Here is an 18,198-nt window from a genome sequence, read left to right on the forward strand (position 1 = left end):
TAAACACACTTCTTCCTTGTTGGGTCATGTTTACTTAGTTCTGTTCTCAATTGATTATAAGCTCCTGGAGGGCAGCCACTGTGTCTTATTTATCTTTGCCACCTGGTATGGTGCCTTGTATGGGGTGCTTAATAAAGGTGTTGAGTTAAAGAACCATCGTCTATGGTTCTCCCTGGTGTGTGTACCTGTGTTCTGGGGGTTCTTTCATTTATTCAACAACTATTAAGCACCTTTGGTGTACACTGGGTTAGAACTCTGGAGAAAGGCAGAGATACATAGAACGCAGCCCATCCCCTCAAGGTAGAGACAAAGAAAGAATAGAGGGTCTGGAATGCCACTTAAAGAGCCATCAGCCATTTTCTTTTCTTTTGTTTCTTTGTTTCTTTCTTCTTCCTTTTTTTTTTTTTGGTGAGGCAATTGGGATTAAGTGACTTGCCCAGGGTCACACAGCTAGTAAGTGTCAAGTGTCTGAGGTTGGATTTGAACTCAGGTCCTTCTGACTCCAGGGCTGGTACTCTATCCACTGCGCCACCTAGCTGCCCCTCATCAGCCATTTTCAAAGGGCCTACTATGTGCTGGGCATTGTGGAAGGCACTAGCAACACAAATGCAATCAATTAATCAATCATCCAGCATTTATTACTCACTCTGAGCTAGGTGCAGGGGACACACAGGTAAAAGTGAATATCCTTGCCCTTCAGAATTCTATTCTTCTGAGCAGTGCAGTGTAGAAGGGATTGGAGGAGCAGGGGGACCATTTAGGAGGATTCTGCAACATTCCAGTGGAGAGACAGAGCCTGAACTTAGTGGGGGCAGTTATTAAATGCCTACTGTATGCCAGGGGATATAGAGCAGTGGGAAGAGGGAACAGTCCTCACTCTCAAGCCTAAGGAGAATACAAAATAAGCTAGATTTTTTTTTTCAGATACTTTACCATGAAAACTGGGAGTTGGAAGGAATTATGGGGTGATGTTGCTTGATACAGTGAATGTTGGCAGCCCTTGGGAAGAAAAATCTTGCCATCCCCACCCCCACTCGGGCTCCAACAGACTCCCAGAGGACACTCTGAACCGTGCAGATATAATGGAATTCTCCCTTGCACTGCTCTGGGTGGGGAGCTCAGCTGTCTCACCCCCCCCCCAGCCCCACCCGAGCCTGGTAACCAGCCCAGACACGCCATGTAGAGAGCCAAGATTTTGTATTTGTGTTCATCCTGACAGAGATGATAACAGTAGAGAACAGAGAACCACCCCACCTGCACCCTGGCCCCAAGCCCACCAACAAAACAAACCTTAGAAATGCAACGTGACCCTGAATGCAAACTGCCCCCAGAGCCAGTTGAATGGCCACCCTGTCTAAGCTACGTTACCGTGACTTGGGAAATTCCTGGGAGGGAGGAACAGAGCCCTCTTGATCCCCCTAAGCTCCCTAGATCTTATAAATGGATCAACATTGCCCGAATTCTTCAATTAAAGTCCTACCTAAAAACGGGGGGAAAAGGCCAGAATTTATAAAAAAACAAAAAACAAAAAAAAAGCTTATGTAAAAATCCCAGGCCTTGCAACCTTCCAGGGCTTTTGAGTGTAGTTTGGTTCTGGAAACCCTGGTTTTGCACAGTCTCTTTCCATCCATCCATTTGTTCAGACAATTAACACTTTTGCTTCATCCCTCCTAGGTGAGAGGCCCTGTACTGAGCATTGTGGTAGAGAAACAGATGGGTCAGATATCTTGCCTATCCTTAAAACGCTTGCCATTTTAATAGAAGAGATAAGATGCTTACAAAAAGCGAATAATAATAATAATTTTAACCGGACCTGCAGTTTTATCTACATAGGGAATTCTCACTCTCAGTGCAGAACAGCACCATTTCAGAGAGCTGCCCAGGGCACAGAGAGGTTAGGAGGCCTGCTGGGGGTCACACAGTCAGTACATGTCAGAGGAGGGACTGGAACCCAGGCCTTTCTATCCATCAAGCCCTGATGCCTCTAGCTGTAATATGAAGTAGTATACCTACTAATTCCTTTCTGAGTAATCCACAAACAAGTATTAAGCACCTGCTGTTTGCAGGATGCTGAGGATAAAAAGACAAAACCAAAAGTGCCCCTTGTTCAAGGACCTTACATTTAGTCAATCAATAGACAAGCATTTATTAAGCACCTAGTATTTGCCAGCTACTATGCTAAACATTAGGGATAAAGATACAAAAAGGGGAAAATCCCTTCCTGCCCTCAGGGAGTTTGCTTCCATTCTATTTGGGGACCCAACATGTATATAAAACACACAAAGAATTAATTTAAGGCATGTTGGTGGGTAAGGAGGCACCAGCAGCTGGAGTGGGGTGGGACAACAGGAAAAATCTCAGGCAAGACCTCATGAGGCGGGAGGCGGCATTAGATCTGAGCTTTGAAGGATGCTGGGGGTTCTGAGAGGCCGAGATGAAGGAGGGGAGCCCTCAAAGGCAGGCACCGTGTCTGCTTCTATATCTGTATCCCCAGCACTTAGCACAGTGTTTGCCACATAGTAAGTGCTTCTTCACTTATTCATTCATTCTGGGAGGAAACTGAGATTCAGACAAGCCAAGCAAGCTGCCCATGGCCACTTAGTAAGGAGCAGAACCAAGATTTTAACCCAGTTCCCTGACTAAAATAAGGCGTCAACAAAATGCTACCTAAATTTTGAGGCGGGAGATATGACTTCTGGCTGGTAGGGCAGGGACAGGCTTTTGGTCTTTGTAATCCTAGGACTGTGCCTGGCATATAGTAGGTGCTTAATAAATGTTTATTGATTAATTGTTATAATCAGGTGTTTGAAGGGAATATGAGTTAAGACTGGATCAGAGACCAAAGAGTGCCTTGAATGTCATGGTAAGAAGTCTGGACTTCTCTGAGGGAAGGGGGAACCTCTGAATATATTTAAACAGGGGACTCACTTCAGAGCGGAGCATTAGGGGTAGTCGTCCAGCAGTAGTGTGCAAGTTGGGTTAGAGAAGGGCCTGTTGGCAGGTGAGAGACAATGACAACTATGAAAGATTTGGAACCCAGAATGGAAAGGAGGAGACGGCCAGCAGCCATCCATCAGGACTGTCATCATTCTAAGTGGGCTCCTCAAATAAACAGGAGGGGGAGGGAAAGAGAACAGGCATTGATTAAGCACCTACTGTCTGAGGCCAGATTTGAACTCAGGTCTTCCTGACTGCAGGTCCAGTGCTCTATCCACTGCCTTTAGGGGCATGTTTAGCATTCCCTGCATACAGTGGGCATGCAGATTAATCAGTGTTTACTGAACTGGATTGTTATCAAATTTCTCCTTCTCTTTGTCAAGTGCGCGGATACAGAGTTTCTTGCATATGGGACCATTGGAGGTAGGGATGTTAATGGTGAGAAAACATTAGACAACACATAAGGAAAGAGAAGCAATTCCAAATAAGGTTGAGACTGTTCACCAAAGGAGTGTCCCTTGGCCACACTGTCCCTTCCTTTTAATTTCAACCCTTCTATGATCCTTGTACCAGAAAATTGTGACCATTTCTTCATTTGTAAGAGGACAAGCCCCTTGAGGGCAGGCACTGTCCCATTTTATGTCTGTATCCCTAGTGCCTACCACTGTGACTGGCTCATAGTAGGTCCTCAATAAATTCAGCTGCAGGATCTTCTCTTTGGCATTTAAGCTTTTCAAAGTCTGGCCTCTTGCTGCCTTGTCCTTACTCTCCCCTCCATGTGTTCTCACGCAGTTCCTTCAGCACAATCCTACATCTCCCCTCTCCATGGTGGGGCTATCCCCTGCTTGGAATGTTCTTCCTCACTTCTGCCTGTGAGCTTCCCCTGCTTCCTTCCAGACTGCTCATATCCCCCCTGTCCTCCAATACCTTTCCCTCTCAGACTGCCTTTCTTGGGCTCTGTATATATCTTTTTTTGGGGGGGGGGGCAGGGCAATGAGGGTTAAGTGACTTGCCCAGGGTCATGCAGCTAGTGTTGTGTCTGAGGCTGGATTTGAACTCAGGCCCTCCTGAATCCAGGGCTAGTGCTTTATCCACTGCACCATCTAGCTCCCCCCCCCCACTGTGCCCCATGTATATCTTGTATGGATTGAGTTGTCTTTGAAGGCAGGGGCTGTTTTTGCCTTTCTTTGAACTTCCAGTGCTTAGCACAGTGCCCAGTACATAGTAGGTGCTTTAATACATATTTGCTGACTGACTAACTGCCAGATCCTTGAATAGCATGCAAGCTACTGGGAGGCAGGAACACTTCCCAGGACAGTTCCTGGCATTTAATAAATATTTATCATTTGATAGATTGATTATAATTCACTCTTGGTATGTTGGCCTCCCTGCAAGCGAGTTCTGCCATCCCCGGTGGCCAGGACCTGGTGTGAGCCCAGAAGGGCCCAGAATTTCCCTTACAAGAACCTACTTTCATTAAAACCCCAGGCTTAATGCCTTGTCTCAAGCCGGCCAGGTACAACATTCTTTGATGCCTCAAATATGCATCCGCCTCCTGCCCCAGGATCAAGTGATTCTTGCCTTGCTTTGAAGCGCTCCATAGAGATTTTACAAGGGAAGTGCATTCTTGTCTTCCTGCCCATCAGTGGCTTACCACAGTTTTGGATTTTTCTTCCCAACTTCACAGGGGGTGGTAGAGCCACGGGGGAGGGGGCGTCCCAGATGCTTGTCTCCACCAAATACTAGCAGGGCTTTGCTCCCTCCCCCACTAGGAAGGCACACCTCTCTTTAAAGACATCTGCTGAACAAAAATGTCAATTCAGTCATATCTGACAACGTTCCAGGTGTTCTGAAGAAACAACAGCAGCAACCTTAGTGTGGATTTCGAGTGGAGCCCGGCTCAACTCCTAGTTGTTCCTCTGCCAAGAGCTTCATTGCGAGGCTGGCTGGTCTGTCCATCGGTCCAAGTCCCCCTCCCGCCGCACATGGGCTGGATGCTTTCAGTTTCCTATAGTGTCTACCAGGGCAGCAGCAACAAGATACCAGTGGGCAGAGCACTGGGCTTGGAGCACGAGGGCCTGGGTGCTCCTCTACTAGACTGTTTGCTCTCTGAGGACAGGGGCTGTTTTTGTCTTTCTTGGAATCCCCAGCACTTAGTAGGGTACCTAACACACAGTGGGCAATCTGTCCTCCATTCCTGCAAATGTACCCCCACCTAGCCTTGAACTCAGAAGAGAAGAGATCATGGATCTCATTATCACTATTTTATAAATGAGGAAACTGAGGCAGAGGGTAGTGAAGAGACTTGCTCAAGGTCACAGCCTCTACCCCCCTCCCCCACCCCAATTACTTATTAATGCCCTTTCCTTCCCCTAAAATGACATTATATTGGCTTATTCCTTTATATGTTGTACCTCAAGCAGATTGTAAGATTCTTGAGGGCAGGGACCATTTCAGTTTTTTTCTTCTGGTAGCCCCATTCCCTTACCCTTATTAGGTGCTTAATACACATTTATTGAATTGAATTCAGTGTTCTTTGGGACACTGCTGGATGGTTATAAATCTTAGACCTCCCCAGGCTCTAAATAATCAGCTTGTGGTGGGCACCGGTAGTGGCTAGGGCACGATGACCTACCTGAAAGAATGGGCACAGGTATCATATATTGAGCACTTACTGTATGTCAGGCACTGGGCTAAGTGCTGGGGGATATTGTTGAAGAAATCCTTCATTAGAGAGAAATACCAGTCACATGGCAAGAGCAAGGGGAGAACAGTAAGACTCGGGTCTCCAGGAAATGGAAAGAGACCCAAGGAAAGGCTTCTAGCATTTGGGATGATCCTCCTCCCACAGCACAATGCCTGGCACACTGTGGACTGACTGACTGACTTCCTGGTTCCGGGGCCCATTCTTGTTTTGTTTTGCCGGGCAGTGGGGGTTAAGTGACTTGCCCAGGGTCACACAGCTAGTAAGTGTCAAGTGTCTGAGGATAGATTTGAACTCAGGTCCTCCTCAATCCAGGGTCAGTGCTTTATCCACTGCGCCACCTAGCTGTCCCCTCCAGGGCCATTCTTTCTCCACTCACCATGACAGCCTCCCTAATTTTGTACCTCAAAACAATGCCATGAAGTAGGTGCTATTATTGTCCCCACTTTACAGATGAGGAAACCGAGGTAGATAGAAGTTAAGTGACTTGCCCAAAATCATACCACCAGTAAGTATTTTGAGGCAGAATTTGACTTGGGTCTTCCTGACTCCCAGCTCCGTGGAGCAATACCCTCTATGTCCTATTGTGTCCCTGCCCATCTTGTTATTTCTGTCATTCAAACCCCTTCTTTCTGGTGGGGTTTTCCACCTGCCTGCAGTCTTCAGGCCTCATCTCCCCAGAGAGCATCTTTCCTGAGGCCAGGAGCTGTGGAAATGTACAGCTCTTTATAATCAGGGCCCTCCCACCATCAGTAATGAGAAGTTGCTGCTCTTAATGAGATTTGGGTCCTATTACAAGCCAAATTACGGAAGCCTCTTATTAGTGTCCATTTTCAAACAGAGGGGAAGGGAGGGAGGAGAGAGAGAGAGAAGAGAAGAGGAAAGAAAGAGAGAGAGAGGAAGGAGGAGAGAGAGAAGAGAGAGGAGAGAGAGAGGAAGGAGGGAGAGACAGAGAGAGGAGAGAGGAAGGAGGGAGAGACAGAGAGAGGAGAGAGGAAGGAGGGAGAGACAGAGAGAGGAGAGAAAGAGGAAGGAGGGAGAGACAGAGAGAGGAGAGAAAGAGGAAGGAGGGAGAGACAGAGAGAGGAGAGAAAGAGGAAGGAGGGAGAGACAGAGAGAGGAGAGAAAGAGGAAGGAGGGAGAGACAGAGAGAGGAGAGAGATAGAGACCCACAGAGACCCAGAGAGAGCTCACCAGATGGACAGATGGACAAGGCAGGGAGGGAGCAGGGCCTCAAGGAGACAGCTGGGAACTTAGAGTCTGGCTCTGCCTTAGGCTCCCTACTGTGTACTATTAGGAAAGCCAATCACCCTCTCTGGGCTTAAGGAATCCCTCAGCTGCAAAATGTTGGGGTTGCACTAGGTTATCCTAGCTGACATTAGCAATAAAGGACGTGTGCTGGATTGGGCCTTCTTTTGATGCAGGTACAGTGAGACCATGGTCACAGTGCCCAAACTTCCTGAGCCTCAGTTTCCTCATTTGTAAAATAAAAGAATCAGGCCGGCCAGTCCCTCTACTCCCTTCATACTCTGGATCTAGGCCTCTCTGTGTGTGTCTCCCCGCCCTTCTCTCCCTCCTCCCTCTTTCTCTCCTCTCTGTTCTCTCTTTCTCCTTCTTCTCTCTCTCCCCTCTCTCTTTCCTCTCCTCGTCCCTCTCCTTCCTCCCTCCCTCCCTTCTCTCTCTTTTCTTTCCTCTCCTCTTAGATCTGCGAGGAGCAGCTTGTCAGACTGTAACCTTCTCTGGGGCAGCCCTGCCCAGGGAAAGGTACAGAGAGAAATAAAAAGGGAGCATGAGGCGGGCAACCTGGAGGGCCAGGACTTATGGGTACTGGGTGAAGAAGAGGAGGAGGAGGGGGAGGAGGACAGGAAGGGGATGAAGGAGAGGAAAAGAAAGAGGGGCAGGGGGAGGAGGGGGAAAGGAAGTGGGGGGAGGAGAAGAATGAGGGGAAGGAGGAGGGAAGAGGAGGAGGAGGACAAAGACAGTGGGCACCGCTCCCTTCTGTCCACATTCTGGCTTCTCCTAAACGCTACCATCTTAAAACAAATCTAGTGCTTGCCATCCCATTGCTAGGTTCCTGCTAAGGTGAGCAGCTGAACACAAAATCCTTTCCTTAATCTCCCCGGAGAAGGCCCAGATACAGGTCAGGGCATCAGAGCCACTTGTGACTACTGAAGCCTTGGACCAACCAAGGTATAAAGGCCAGGACCTGTTTTGAATGTAGTAGTTTTCTTTTTCCTTTTTTTTTTTTTTGGTGTGGCAATTGGGGTTAAGTGACTTGCCCAGGGTCACACAGCTAGTAAGTGTTAAGTGTCAGAGGCTGGATTTGAACTCAGGTCCTCCTGACTCCAGGGCTGGTGCTCTATCCACTGCGCCACCTAGCTGCCCCAAATGTATTAGTTTTCAAACATCTAATTAGGGATCCCTTATTACCCCTGGTGGAGGCTCTATTTCTGTCAATGGGTGGAGCTCCTCTGGTAACTTTGTTACTAAATAGGGGAAAAAAAGACTGATTAAATACGGCAGTTTGTCTTGGACACTCATGGTTCGAGCTAGGCAATTTGAAATTAGGCCTAGCATAGTCATTAGCTGCTCCCTGAGAAAAGCAGAAATAGCGAGTGTTGTGGAATAGAAACATTTGCCTTCGCACCGTTTCTTAGCTGTGTGAGCCTCAGTTTCCTCATCTGTAAAATGGGAGTGATGATGCTTGCCACACATATGTCACAGGTTTGTCATGGGGGAAGTGTTTTGTAAATCTTACCACACTGTATATACGTGAATTGTCATTGCCGTTATTGTTATTTATGGAAGCCCCGAGTAGTGTCACCGGTAAGTGGATGTTTCCTGATGCTGTTGTCTGTCCAGTCCCGAGCTGGTCAACTAGAACAGACAGCTTTAATTATGCCGGCCAGGGAGAGGGCATAGAGGGGCATCTGCCATGTCGGCAGTGGTGATTCTCCAGGCCGTGTCTGCAGGACTGAATGAGCTCTGAAATCGCCTTCCTTTGAGGTTTGCCAGAGCATGTCTTGGCCCTCCCAAGCCGATGCCTGAAGAGATCAGAGAGAGAGTGGAAGGACCAGGTGCACAAAGAATGCTCCGCAGCCAGGCTGTTGTGCCAACAACTGGCAAACTGGGGGTGGTCCCTGAATATGATGGGATTGTGCCCCCAAATAGCAGATGAGCCTGATCAGAGAAACCTGGGAAGACCCGACTGAACGGATGCAGGTAGAGCGGAGTGGGACAGCAGCCAGCTTGTGCAGACAAACAGCTTCCCGGATGCAAGAACTCTGATGAGTGCAGACCAGCTTCTGGTCTAGTGGGCTGCTGATGTGGCACATTACCCACCTCCTGGTGGAGAAGTGCTAGGCCCAGGATGCAGAAACAGACCGACATTTCGGGGCATATGCACGCACAGCTAGTTTGGACTTCTCATTTGTTCAATCAGCACACACTTATTGGTGCCCCCTTTGAATAAGACACTGTTAAGGGCTGGGGAAATGGTGATGAAATGAATCTCATGCACATGTAGGAGACTCTGGCAGGGGATGGGGGGGGCACTTCTGCTCACAGCACAGTGTGTCCTAAAGGTATCAGCACCAGACCTTCTTCAGTTTTATTTGGCCATCTGTGTCTGCCTTCACTTACCCAGGCTGACCTCTGAGGGAGAGCTTTCGGGAAGTTTTTGTTTTCCCAGTCCCGATTATGCTCATGGCATTTGGGTATTTGATTGCCGATAATAGTAATTATTATTTCCATAGCCCTTTCTGGTTGTCAAAGCCCTTACCTGTGCTTTCTCATCTGACCCTCTCGATGACTCTCTGTTGTATCCAACTCCTCATGATCCATGGACCCACTTATCACCTCAGTGGGGTTTTCTGGCAAAGACACTAGAGTGGTTTGGCATTTCCTTCTCTAGTGGATTGATGCAAATAGAGGTTAAGTGACTTGCCCAGGGTCACACAGCTAACTCATTTCTGAGGCAGGTTTTGAATTCCTTGAGGTCCTCCTGACTCCAAGTCCAGAGCCTTAAGCTTAGTAACCCCCAAATTAACATTATCTATGTTGTATTATATTTTTATTTATTTTGCTTTATATTTCCCAGTTACATTTTAATCTGGAAGGGGGGGAAGAGAGGATTGGGGCGGGGAGGGAGGGTATCTCTGCCTCAGAGCAGAGGAAACTCTGCCTCTGTGATTGGAGGGAAGGAGGAGAGAGGGGGTGAGGATGGCCAGTGTGAGGACTGGAGAATGAGCATCGTTGGGCTCTGTCAGGTGCCCTCAATCTTCTTCATGAAGTGGGAGGCTGGGTCTCCTTGTAGAGAGGAACAGGAACCATCTAAATGAACCTTCACTGCTGCTCCCCTGGCACTCACAAGGTGCCAGGCATGTAAGTGCCCCAGCTGGTGGGAGAACAGCCTTTGCTCACTTAAAAAACAAAGATCTTGGCCAAGCACTGGATTGTTCTTTAACCAAGGACACTGGCTTGGGAGGGTTTCAGCAGTGAAACCCCTTGCTTTTGTGTTTTTCATTAGATCTGAAAAACCACATCAGCCCAAGGAAAAGACCCAATTTTTACCTTTTCCATCCCCTTCCATAATCCCTTTTTCCCTTCTCCCATTAAATTGTTTTCCTTCTCTTCCTTTTTCCTCCTTCCTTCTCTTTCTTTCTCCTCCTTCCTTCCTTCTTTCCCTTCCTCCCCTGCAAAATGGGTCTTTCCTCTGGGAGATACCTCCTTTTGTCTCAAAGTCATACCTTATCTTGCTGTATCAAACCAACAGATACACCCAAGCTCATTCCCCATCGGGGCTCAGCGTCTTGACAAAAAACGGTCTGAGGTTTCTGCTCTGAAAGTGAAAAGTAAACGTGATGACAACCCTAGCATTTATTTCTGCTTTATCAGAGGGAAGGGGCTAGCAGAGCTGACTCAGTCTTGAGCGTGAATTAGTGAATTTCAGAAAGACATGTTGAGCCAAAGGACATTTTATCATTGAATGCTCTTGGTGGAGTCCAAACTCAGGATGGCTCAGTGGATAGAGCTCTGGGCCTTGAGTCAGTGAGACATGTGTTCAAATCCAGCCTTAGACACTTACTAGCTGTATGATCCTGGGCAAGTCACTTGACCTCGGTTTGCCTCAGTTTCCTCATCTGGAATATGGGGATAATAACAGCACCTCCCTCACAGGATTGTTGTGAAGATCAACTGTGACACTACATAAAGCACTTAGCATGGTGCCTGGTGCATTGTAGGTACTATCTAAATCCTTATTCCCTTACCTTTCTCCCCATTCTCTAGCTGTGTTCTTAGATGTTCAGAGGCCTTTAGGAAACAAGGTCCCCATTTTCCAGCTGGGATTTTCTCACCTTTTGGTCCTCAGTTTTGTTCTGTGAACTTGCCAATGAGGTTGTTTTTTCCAAACTTTGGAGAGATGTTCAGAGGATTGATTGAGGGATCCTGAAATGGGATATTTTTTTGCCTTCTTGTTGGGTGGGGGAGGAGCCAGAGGGAGGGAGAGAATTTGGAATTCAGAATTTAAAAGTGAATTTTTAAAATGCTGAAAGAAAGAAAGAATGGCAAAAAGATGGATAGATAGATATAGAGATGATAGATAGGTAGATAGATAGATGGATGGATGGATAGATAGATAGATAGATAGATAGATAGATAGACAGACAGACAGACAGACAGACAGACAGACAGACAGACAGACAGACAGATAGATAGATAGATAGATAGATAGATAGATAGATAGATAGATAGATAGATAGATTGATTGATTGATTGATTGATTCTAAGAGAGAAGCTGAGGAGAGAATATACCTCCAGGGAGGGGGACATCCTGTGGAAAGGCCTAGAGATGAACGTCAAGGAGCTGTGCATGAGGAACAGAGGGAAGGCAATCTGGCTGGATCACCATGGGCATGGAAGGGAGCCACATGTGAAAGGCTTTAAAGGCCACACAGAAGACTTGATTTGATTTGCTCTCAGGTGATAGGGAGCCGCTGGAGTTTATTGAATAGGGGGCCCGGGGGTGACATGGGCAGAACTATATACTGTGGGAAAGTCACTTTGGCCATTGAGTGGAGGAGGGGTTGAGGTGGAGGCCACTGAGAAAGTGCAGGGGAGGTGAGGATGGTCTGAAGCAGAGCCGTGGCTGTGTGCATGACAGAAGGGAGCACCTATGAGAGGTGTGGTGGCAATAGAGATGGCAGGACTTGGTTACGTGGCATGAAGAAGAGTGAGGCGTCAAGGATGCCACAGAGGTGGCAAGCCTGGCTGGCTGGGGAAACTGAGTCAGAGTCTGGCTGAGGGTGGTTCTGTTGAGGACGTGTTGAGTCGAGGATGCCCACAGGACTTTGAGTTAGGGTGTCCAGACAGCAGTTGGCGATTAGGAGCTGGATGGAGCCCAGGAGAGAGACTCAGGCAGGACATGTGAGTCATTTATAGAAGGATGATTATTGAATCTGGGGGAACTGGTGGTCTGACCGAGAGAGAAAGAGAAGAGGAGACCGGGAAGGCCACCCATGGAGTCATGATGACTGTTGGACTGTGAGCTCCCTGAGGGCCGAGTCCTTAGCCTTTCTTTGTAACCTCAGTGCTTAGTTCAGAGCCTGGAACATTGTGTGTATTCAGTAAATGTTAACGAGTGACCACCCAGCAAAGGAAACTGAAGAAAGGTATGGTGGGTGGGAAGGAGGGGGCGGGGGAAATGTCACAAAAATCCAAGGAGGAGGGAATATTCCAGAGGAGAGGGTGGCGAACACGGGCAGATGCTGCAGAGCAAGAACAAAGGGAAATCAGTGTAATGAATCATTACAGCCTACATTGGATGAGATTGGTGGGTTTCTGGGACCATTCTGTGGCAGATTAACCAGCTCGGGCTTCATTCAGACCACCCTTTGGGGAAATCTCTTCTCTCTCAGAGGATGCTTTGGGAAGCAGGATCTGTTTACAGAGAAGCACCTGATGGTTTAGTTCTAGGGCCCTTTGAACGTCAGAACTGAGCCTTAGGGAACATTTTGTCTGGGTGTGGACCAGAGACCTCTGTCGACTTCAAGGAACAGGTGCTCTCTGGTCCTGTGCAGGTGTGTCTTCGGGAATAAGAAGTGGCGGCTGAAGCTCATTGGTGATAGTCGTGAGCCACCAGGTCGGTCACACACACCACACACACACACATATACACAGACATACACAGAGATACCCACATATCACACATACACACATGCACACACTACATACACACAAATATACACACACATACACAGAGATACACATATATCACACATGCACACACATATGCACACATGCACACACTACACACACATATACACAGACATACACAGAGATACCCACATATCACACATGCACACATGTACACACTACATACACATACAGACATACACATATACACAGACATACACAGAGATACCCACATATCACACATACACACATGCACACACTACATGCACAGACATACACAGAGATACCCACATATCACACATGCACACACATACACACACATACACAGACATACACAGAGATACCCACATATCACACATATGCACATACACACATGCACACACTACACACACACAGACATACACAGAGATACCCACATATCACACATACACACATGCACACACTACACACGCACACACATACATACACACATATACACAGACATACACAGAGATACCCACATATCACACTACACACACACACACACACACACACACACACACACACACACACACACACACGGCTGATCTAACTTGACCTTGAAGTATGGAATGCTGCTTCAGCACAAGGTTTTGTTCGGATGACCACGGCACTCATCACATCTCCCTGAGAGGGAGGAGCAGAGGCCCCTGAGGCCTAGAAGGAGTGTGGGCAGCGCCCGGGAGCTCATCCAGACGCCAGGCGGGCACAGCTGGCCCCAGCCCTTCAGGGTTGATGTTCATTTTCAAAGCCCTCTCAGACCTCATCTGTATCAGGCACAACAGCTTGGTGGTTTTAAATCTGACAGGCTCAGTTAACCATGCATTCATGTGGCTTATCTTTCATGAAGAGTTATATATGCACGTGTTCTTGTCTCCCTCCTCCCGTCCCTGTCTGCTTCCCCCACCCCCACCCCCACCCCAGGTAAGCTCCTTGAGGGTAAAGATTATTTTGTTTTTGTCATTGTAGCCCAGTGCTTGGCACAGAGGTAGAGACAGGGAAGGGAGCTATGATTTTGAGGCTGCAGGGAACTCCCAATCGAGGAAACTCCCTCTCCCAGTACTGATTAGTACCCCCTCTGCCACTCATCGTCTTAGAGAGTTGCCTAGAGCCGGTCTGTGTCGAAGGTGAGACTTGAACCCAGGATTTCGCGACTTTAAAGGCTAGCTCTAGCTATTCCAAACAGCCCAGAGCTACCACCAACGATAAGGATAATGATAGTGACAATGATGACAAGAACAAGAACAAGAACAAGAACAGTAGCATTTCTGTAGCCTTTCAGGTTTGCAAAGTGCTTTATGTATGTTTTCTCATTGGATCCTCACAATACCATGTGAAGTAGGTGCTATTATTACTCCCATTTTGCAGATGAAGTAACTAAGACTAGGTTTCTTTCTTGGCGTTTAGCTGTCATCTCTGTGTAGATGGTACATAGACATATTAGGCAGACAGACTGGATAGATCAATAGAAAGACAGACAGGCACATTAGACAAGACTGATCAATAGATAAATTGATAGATTAGATAAATAGACAGATCCAATCCAGTCTCTTAGTTTTACTCTGCATCCCAAATTATCTATCCAATATTTTTTCTGGATGCTCCAGGCAATCTTAAACTCAGCACATCTACAATTGAACTCACCCTTCCCTCCTTAAGCCCTCCCTCTTCCACTTTCAAAGTCACCACCATCCTCCACTCCCCCAGGTGTGACCTTGGCATTGTCCCCAGCTCCTCTCTCTCCCTCACCCCACAGATCCCATCAGTTGCCAAATCTTGCCCTTTCTACCTTTATCGGATCTCCCGCATCTTGGCCCCTCACCCTACTCACACATCTACCACCTTCATTCAGGCCCATATCCTCCTGCCTCATCTCTCACCACTTCAGTTCATCTTCCAAGTGGGAGCCAGAGCAGTGTTCCTTAAGCTCAGATCCGACTTTGCCACTCCCCTATTCAGTTAATTCCAGCGGAGTCTTACCGCCTCTCGGATCCTAAATGTAAACTTCTCTGTTTAGCATTTAAAGCTCTTCACTGTTCAGTCCCAGTCTGTTATTCATGGGCCATTACTCCCTCTCCTGCACTTAGTGATTGAGCCAAACTGACCTCACCTCCTCACCCACTACACTCCCTTCTCTCATCTCCACCCGCATTCCCTCCTTATCTCCTCATCTTAGAGACCTTCTCCTCCTCTAAGATTCAGCCCAAAGCACTGTCTTCTCCAGGAAGCTTTTCCTAATCCCTACCCCACCAAGCTGCTAATAAAATCCTCTCCCAAACTAACGGGTGTGTGTTTATATTTATCAACTCTCTTTATGCCACATGTATTTTTTTTTTTTTTGCGGGGCAAAGGGGGTTAAGTGACTTGCCCAGGGTCACACAGCTAGTAAGTGTCAAGTGTCTGAGGTCAAATTTGAACTCAGGTCCTCCTGACTCCAGGGCCGGTGCTTTATTCACTGCGCCACCTAGCTGCCCCCTGCCGCATGTATTTTTAAAAATGTTGTTGTCTCCCCCATTAGAATGCAAACACCTTTCGAGTAGGGATTGTTTCATACTTTGGACTGTATCCCAGCACTTAACACAGTGCCTGGCACATAGTAAGCACTTAATGTTTGTTGATTGATTGGAAATGTTTATTATCAGTGCCCAGTGCAATGCTTAGCACATAATAGACAGATGTAGGGGCAAATAATGAGCTCACAATGCCATGAGAAATGATTCTCACCCAGGGAAAATTGGGAAAGATTTCTTCAAGGAAAATGGCACCCAGATTTGGCCTTGGAAGAAGTGAGATTGGGCAGGCAAATGGAAGGGTGTAGAATGAGAGCAGATCTTGCAGACTATTCCATTGTAGCTGGGACTCATAGTATATGAGATGAGGCTGAAATTTAGGCTGGAGCTACTTGGCGGAGGACCTTGAATGACAGGATCAGGCAATTTTACTTTATTTAGTAGACAACGGGAAACACTTGAGGGGTTTTCTTTGTTTGTTTTGAGTAGAGAAATGCCTTAGTGCTAGATGTTAGGACAATTTCTCAGGTCATGTTATTAAAGAGGAATTAAAAGCAGGTGGATTGGAGGCTGGGAGACCAGATAGGGAGCTTAACAACTTAATTGAGAAGAGATAAGGCCCTGAGCTAGAGGGGATGCAGTGAGAGTGGAGAGGAAGGGAAGGGTGGAGAAGCCATTTCTGGGGAGAATCCAGGGTTTGGCACCTGATTGGGTGTGAAGAAGGGGGAAGGAGAGATTGGAACACAGAATGACCAGGAATCGATACAATACAGATTGTCCTTGCATCCGGTTGCTTCCATGATTTGTCAGCATATCTTAGAATGGTCTGCTTGAGCATTGTCAATAACCAGTATTTTACACGCTGTGGGGAAATGACAAGAGTTGTATACATTACTCAAGGGTTGAAGTTTTCTTTCATCTTTGGACTGAATATAATCTAAACTTTTTTTCCGTTTGTTTTGTAGCGGAAACGGAAGCAGAGCACCCAAGATGAGGACAACATCAGCCTGTGTAGTCTGGACGCAAGTGTAAGTCACATCTTTTACTTCTGGGATGTCTGCGTATTGAGTTCATGGGGCCTGCTCCCTGAACAAGGTTGACGAAATTGGAACCTTAAAATCTGCCTTGGGTTGTAGCAGAGAGAGGCTGGCCAGTGGCGAGGGCCTTTGTGCTCTCGCTCCTAAAATGAGTCCCAAACTCAGGGTACTGCAATGTATCGAGGTTAAAATCAACATGGCCAGACTGAGACTGCCCCGTGATGGCAAACCAGCTGGTTTTGTCCTTTGGTCTTTAAAGCTAGGCTTCTTCGGGGTGGTGGAGTGGGTCAAAGTATCTCAGGGGCCTATGATGGAGGAGAAAGCACTTGGGATGTGCCAGGGACACATTCTGGCTCTTTCGGTCCAACTTCTTTCTGAGGGCATCTCCCTTGGTGTCACTGCCTAGTATGGTTGGGTAATCTTAGCCAGGACTCAAGGACTAACTTTGTCACGATGTGATTTAACGAGCATTCGATCTCAATTCAATTCCGTGAACACCAATACGGTGCCCACTATGTGCTAGGCACTGTGTGAAGCACTGGGAATACACAAAGAGGCAGAAGACAGTGCTGACCTCAAGAGCTTACCATCTGCCCCTCTCCAGTACATCTTCCACACAATTGTGAAAATAATCTTCCCAAGGTGATGTCTGACTGACCGTGTCATTGAAGTTCAAAGACCCTCAGTGGCTCCCCACTTCCTCCAGGCAGAGACCATACTTCCTAGGTGGACCCTCCACAATCCTACCTGTTGCCTGCTTTCCCAGCCTCGTCTCTCATGCTGCTCCCCATCCACTCACAGCAGATTTCTTAGCTGCTGTCTGCTCTCAGCCCACCCTCTCCTGTGCCCGTGCATTCTCTCACACTGATGATAATGGTGATGGATAATGATAGGTATTTTCATTAAATGAATTTTATTGTATCTTTTCTGTTTGCATATCCATAGTACTTTAACGTTTGTAACATTCTTTACATATGGATTTTCTTTCATTTGATTGTCACTACAACCCTGGAGACAGGTGCTATTATTTTCCCCATTTCACAGAAGAAGAAACTGAGGCTGAGAGAATTAAGTGACTTGCCCAAGGTCTTGTAAATAGGAGATTCCGTTTCCATGCTAGTCTCTGCTGGTAGTTAGCTGTGGGCTAGTCACTTGCCTGTTGTGGACCTCAGTTTTCTCATGTGAATGATGAAGTTCTTACTTTACCCTTTTCCCCCCAGCATGCTTGCAACAGTCAGTTCAATTAAGCAAGTATTTATGAAGCTCCAACTCTATGCAAAGGCCTGTGCCAAATGCCAGAGCTACAAAGGCAAAAATGAAAGGGGTTCCTGTCCTCAAGACGGGAATTCAATGGATAGTCTCCTAATTTAATCCATGGGTACAGATGTCTGGGATACTGATGCAGATAGGCAGTGAGCGAAGCTTAAAACTGATGGTGACAACAGTGGATCAGACTGGTTTGTATTTGGGAAAGTACAAAACACCTTGGGAGGCATGGCCAGGAGAGTCCTAGGTGTAGAGGTCACTTACAGGTGACTAAGCCCTGGACAAGTGTGACCTGTTGGAGTAGAGAGAAGGGGGAGGATGGGAGAAATAGAAAGTGGGCAGAACTTATCAAACACTTAGATATGAGGTGTGGGAGAGATGGAGCAGTCACTGGTGACTCAGAGGCTGTGGACCTGGGGGACTGGGAAGTTGGCAGTGCCCTTGACCGAAGTCTTGGGAAGCTGGGAGCAAGGTCAGGTTTAGTAAGGAAGGCGAACCCTGTTGTCAACACCTTGAATTTGAGATCTGGGAA

At 47.3% G+C, this 18,198-nt stretch overlaps 1 protein-coding gene across 3 annotated transcripts in view; it reads left to right on the forward strand.

The window, feature by feature from the left end:
* The window catches only part of ARHGEF3 (Rho guanine nucleotide exchange factor 3), a 305,070-nt gene that overhangs the window by 145,589 nt on the left and 141,283 nt on the right, over positions 1–18,198 (forward strand). For all 3 annotated transcript variants that reach the window (XM_043975605.1, XM_043975606.1, XM_043975608.1), the window contains one exon: positions 16,329–16,391. In XM_043975605.1, coding sequence (XP_043831540.1) covers positions 16,329–16,391 — 63 coding nt within the window. The remainder of the gene's footprint in view (positions 1–16,328; positions 16,392–18,198) is intronic.

The sequence above is a fragment of the Dromiciops gliroides genome, chromosome 1, assembly GCF_019393635.1.
Source record: "Dromiciops gliroides isolate mDroGli1 chromosome 1, mDroGli1.pri, whole genome shotgun sequence".
In the NCBI taxonomy this organism is placed as follows: Eukaryota; Metazoa; Chordata; class Mammalia; order Microbiotheria; family Microbiotheriidae; genus Dromiciops; species Dromiciops gliroides.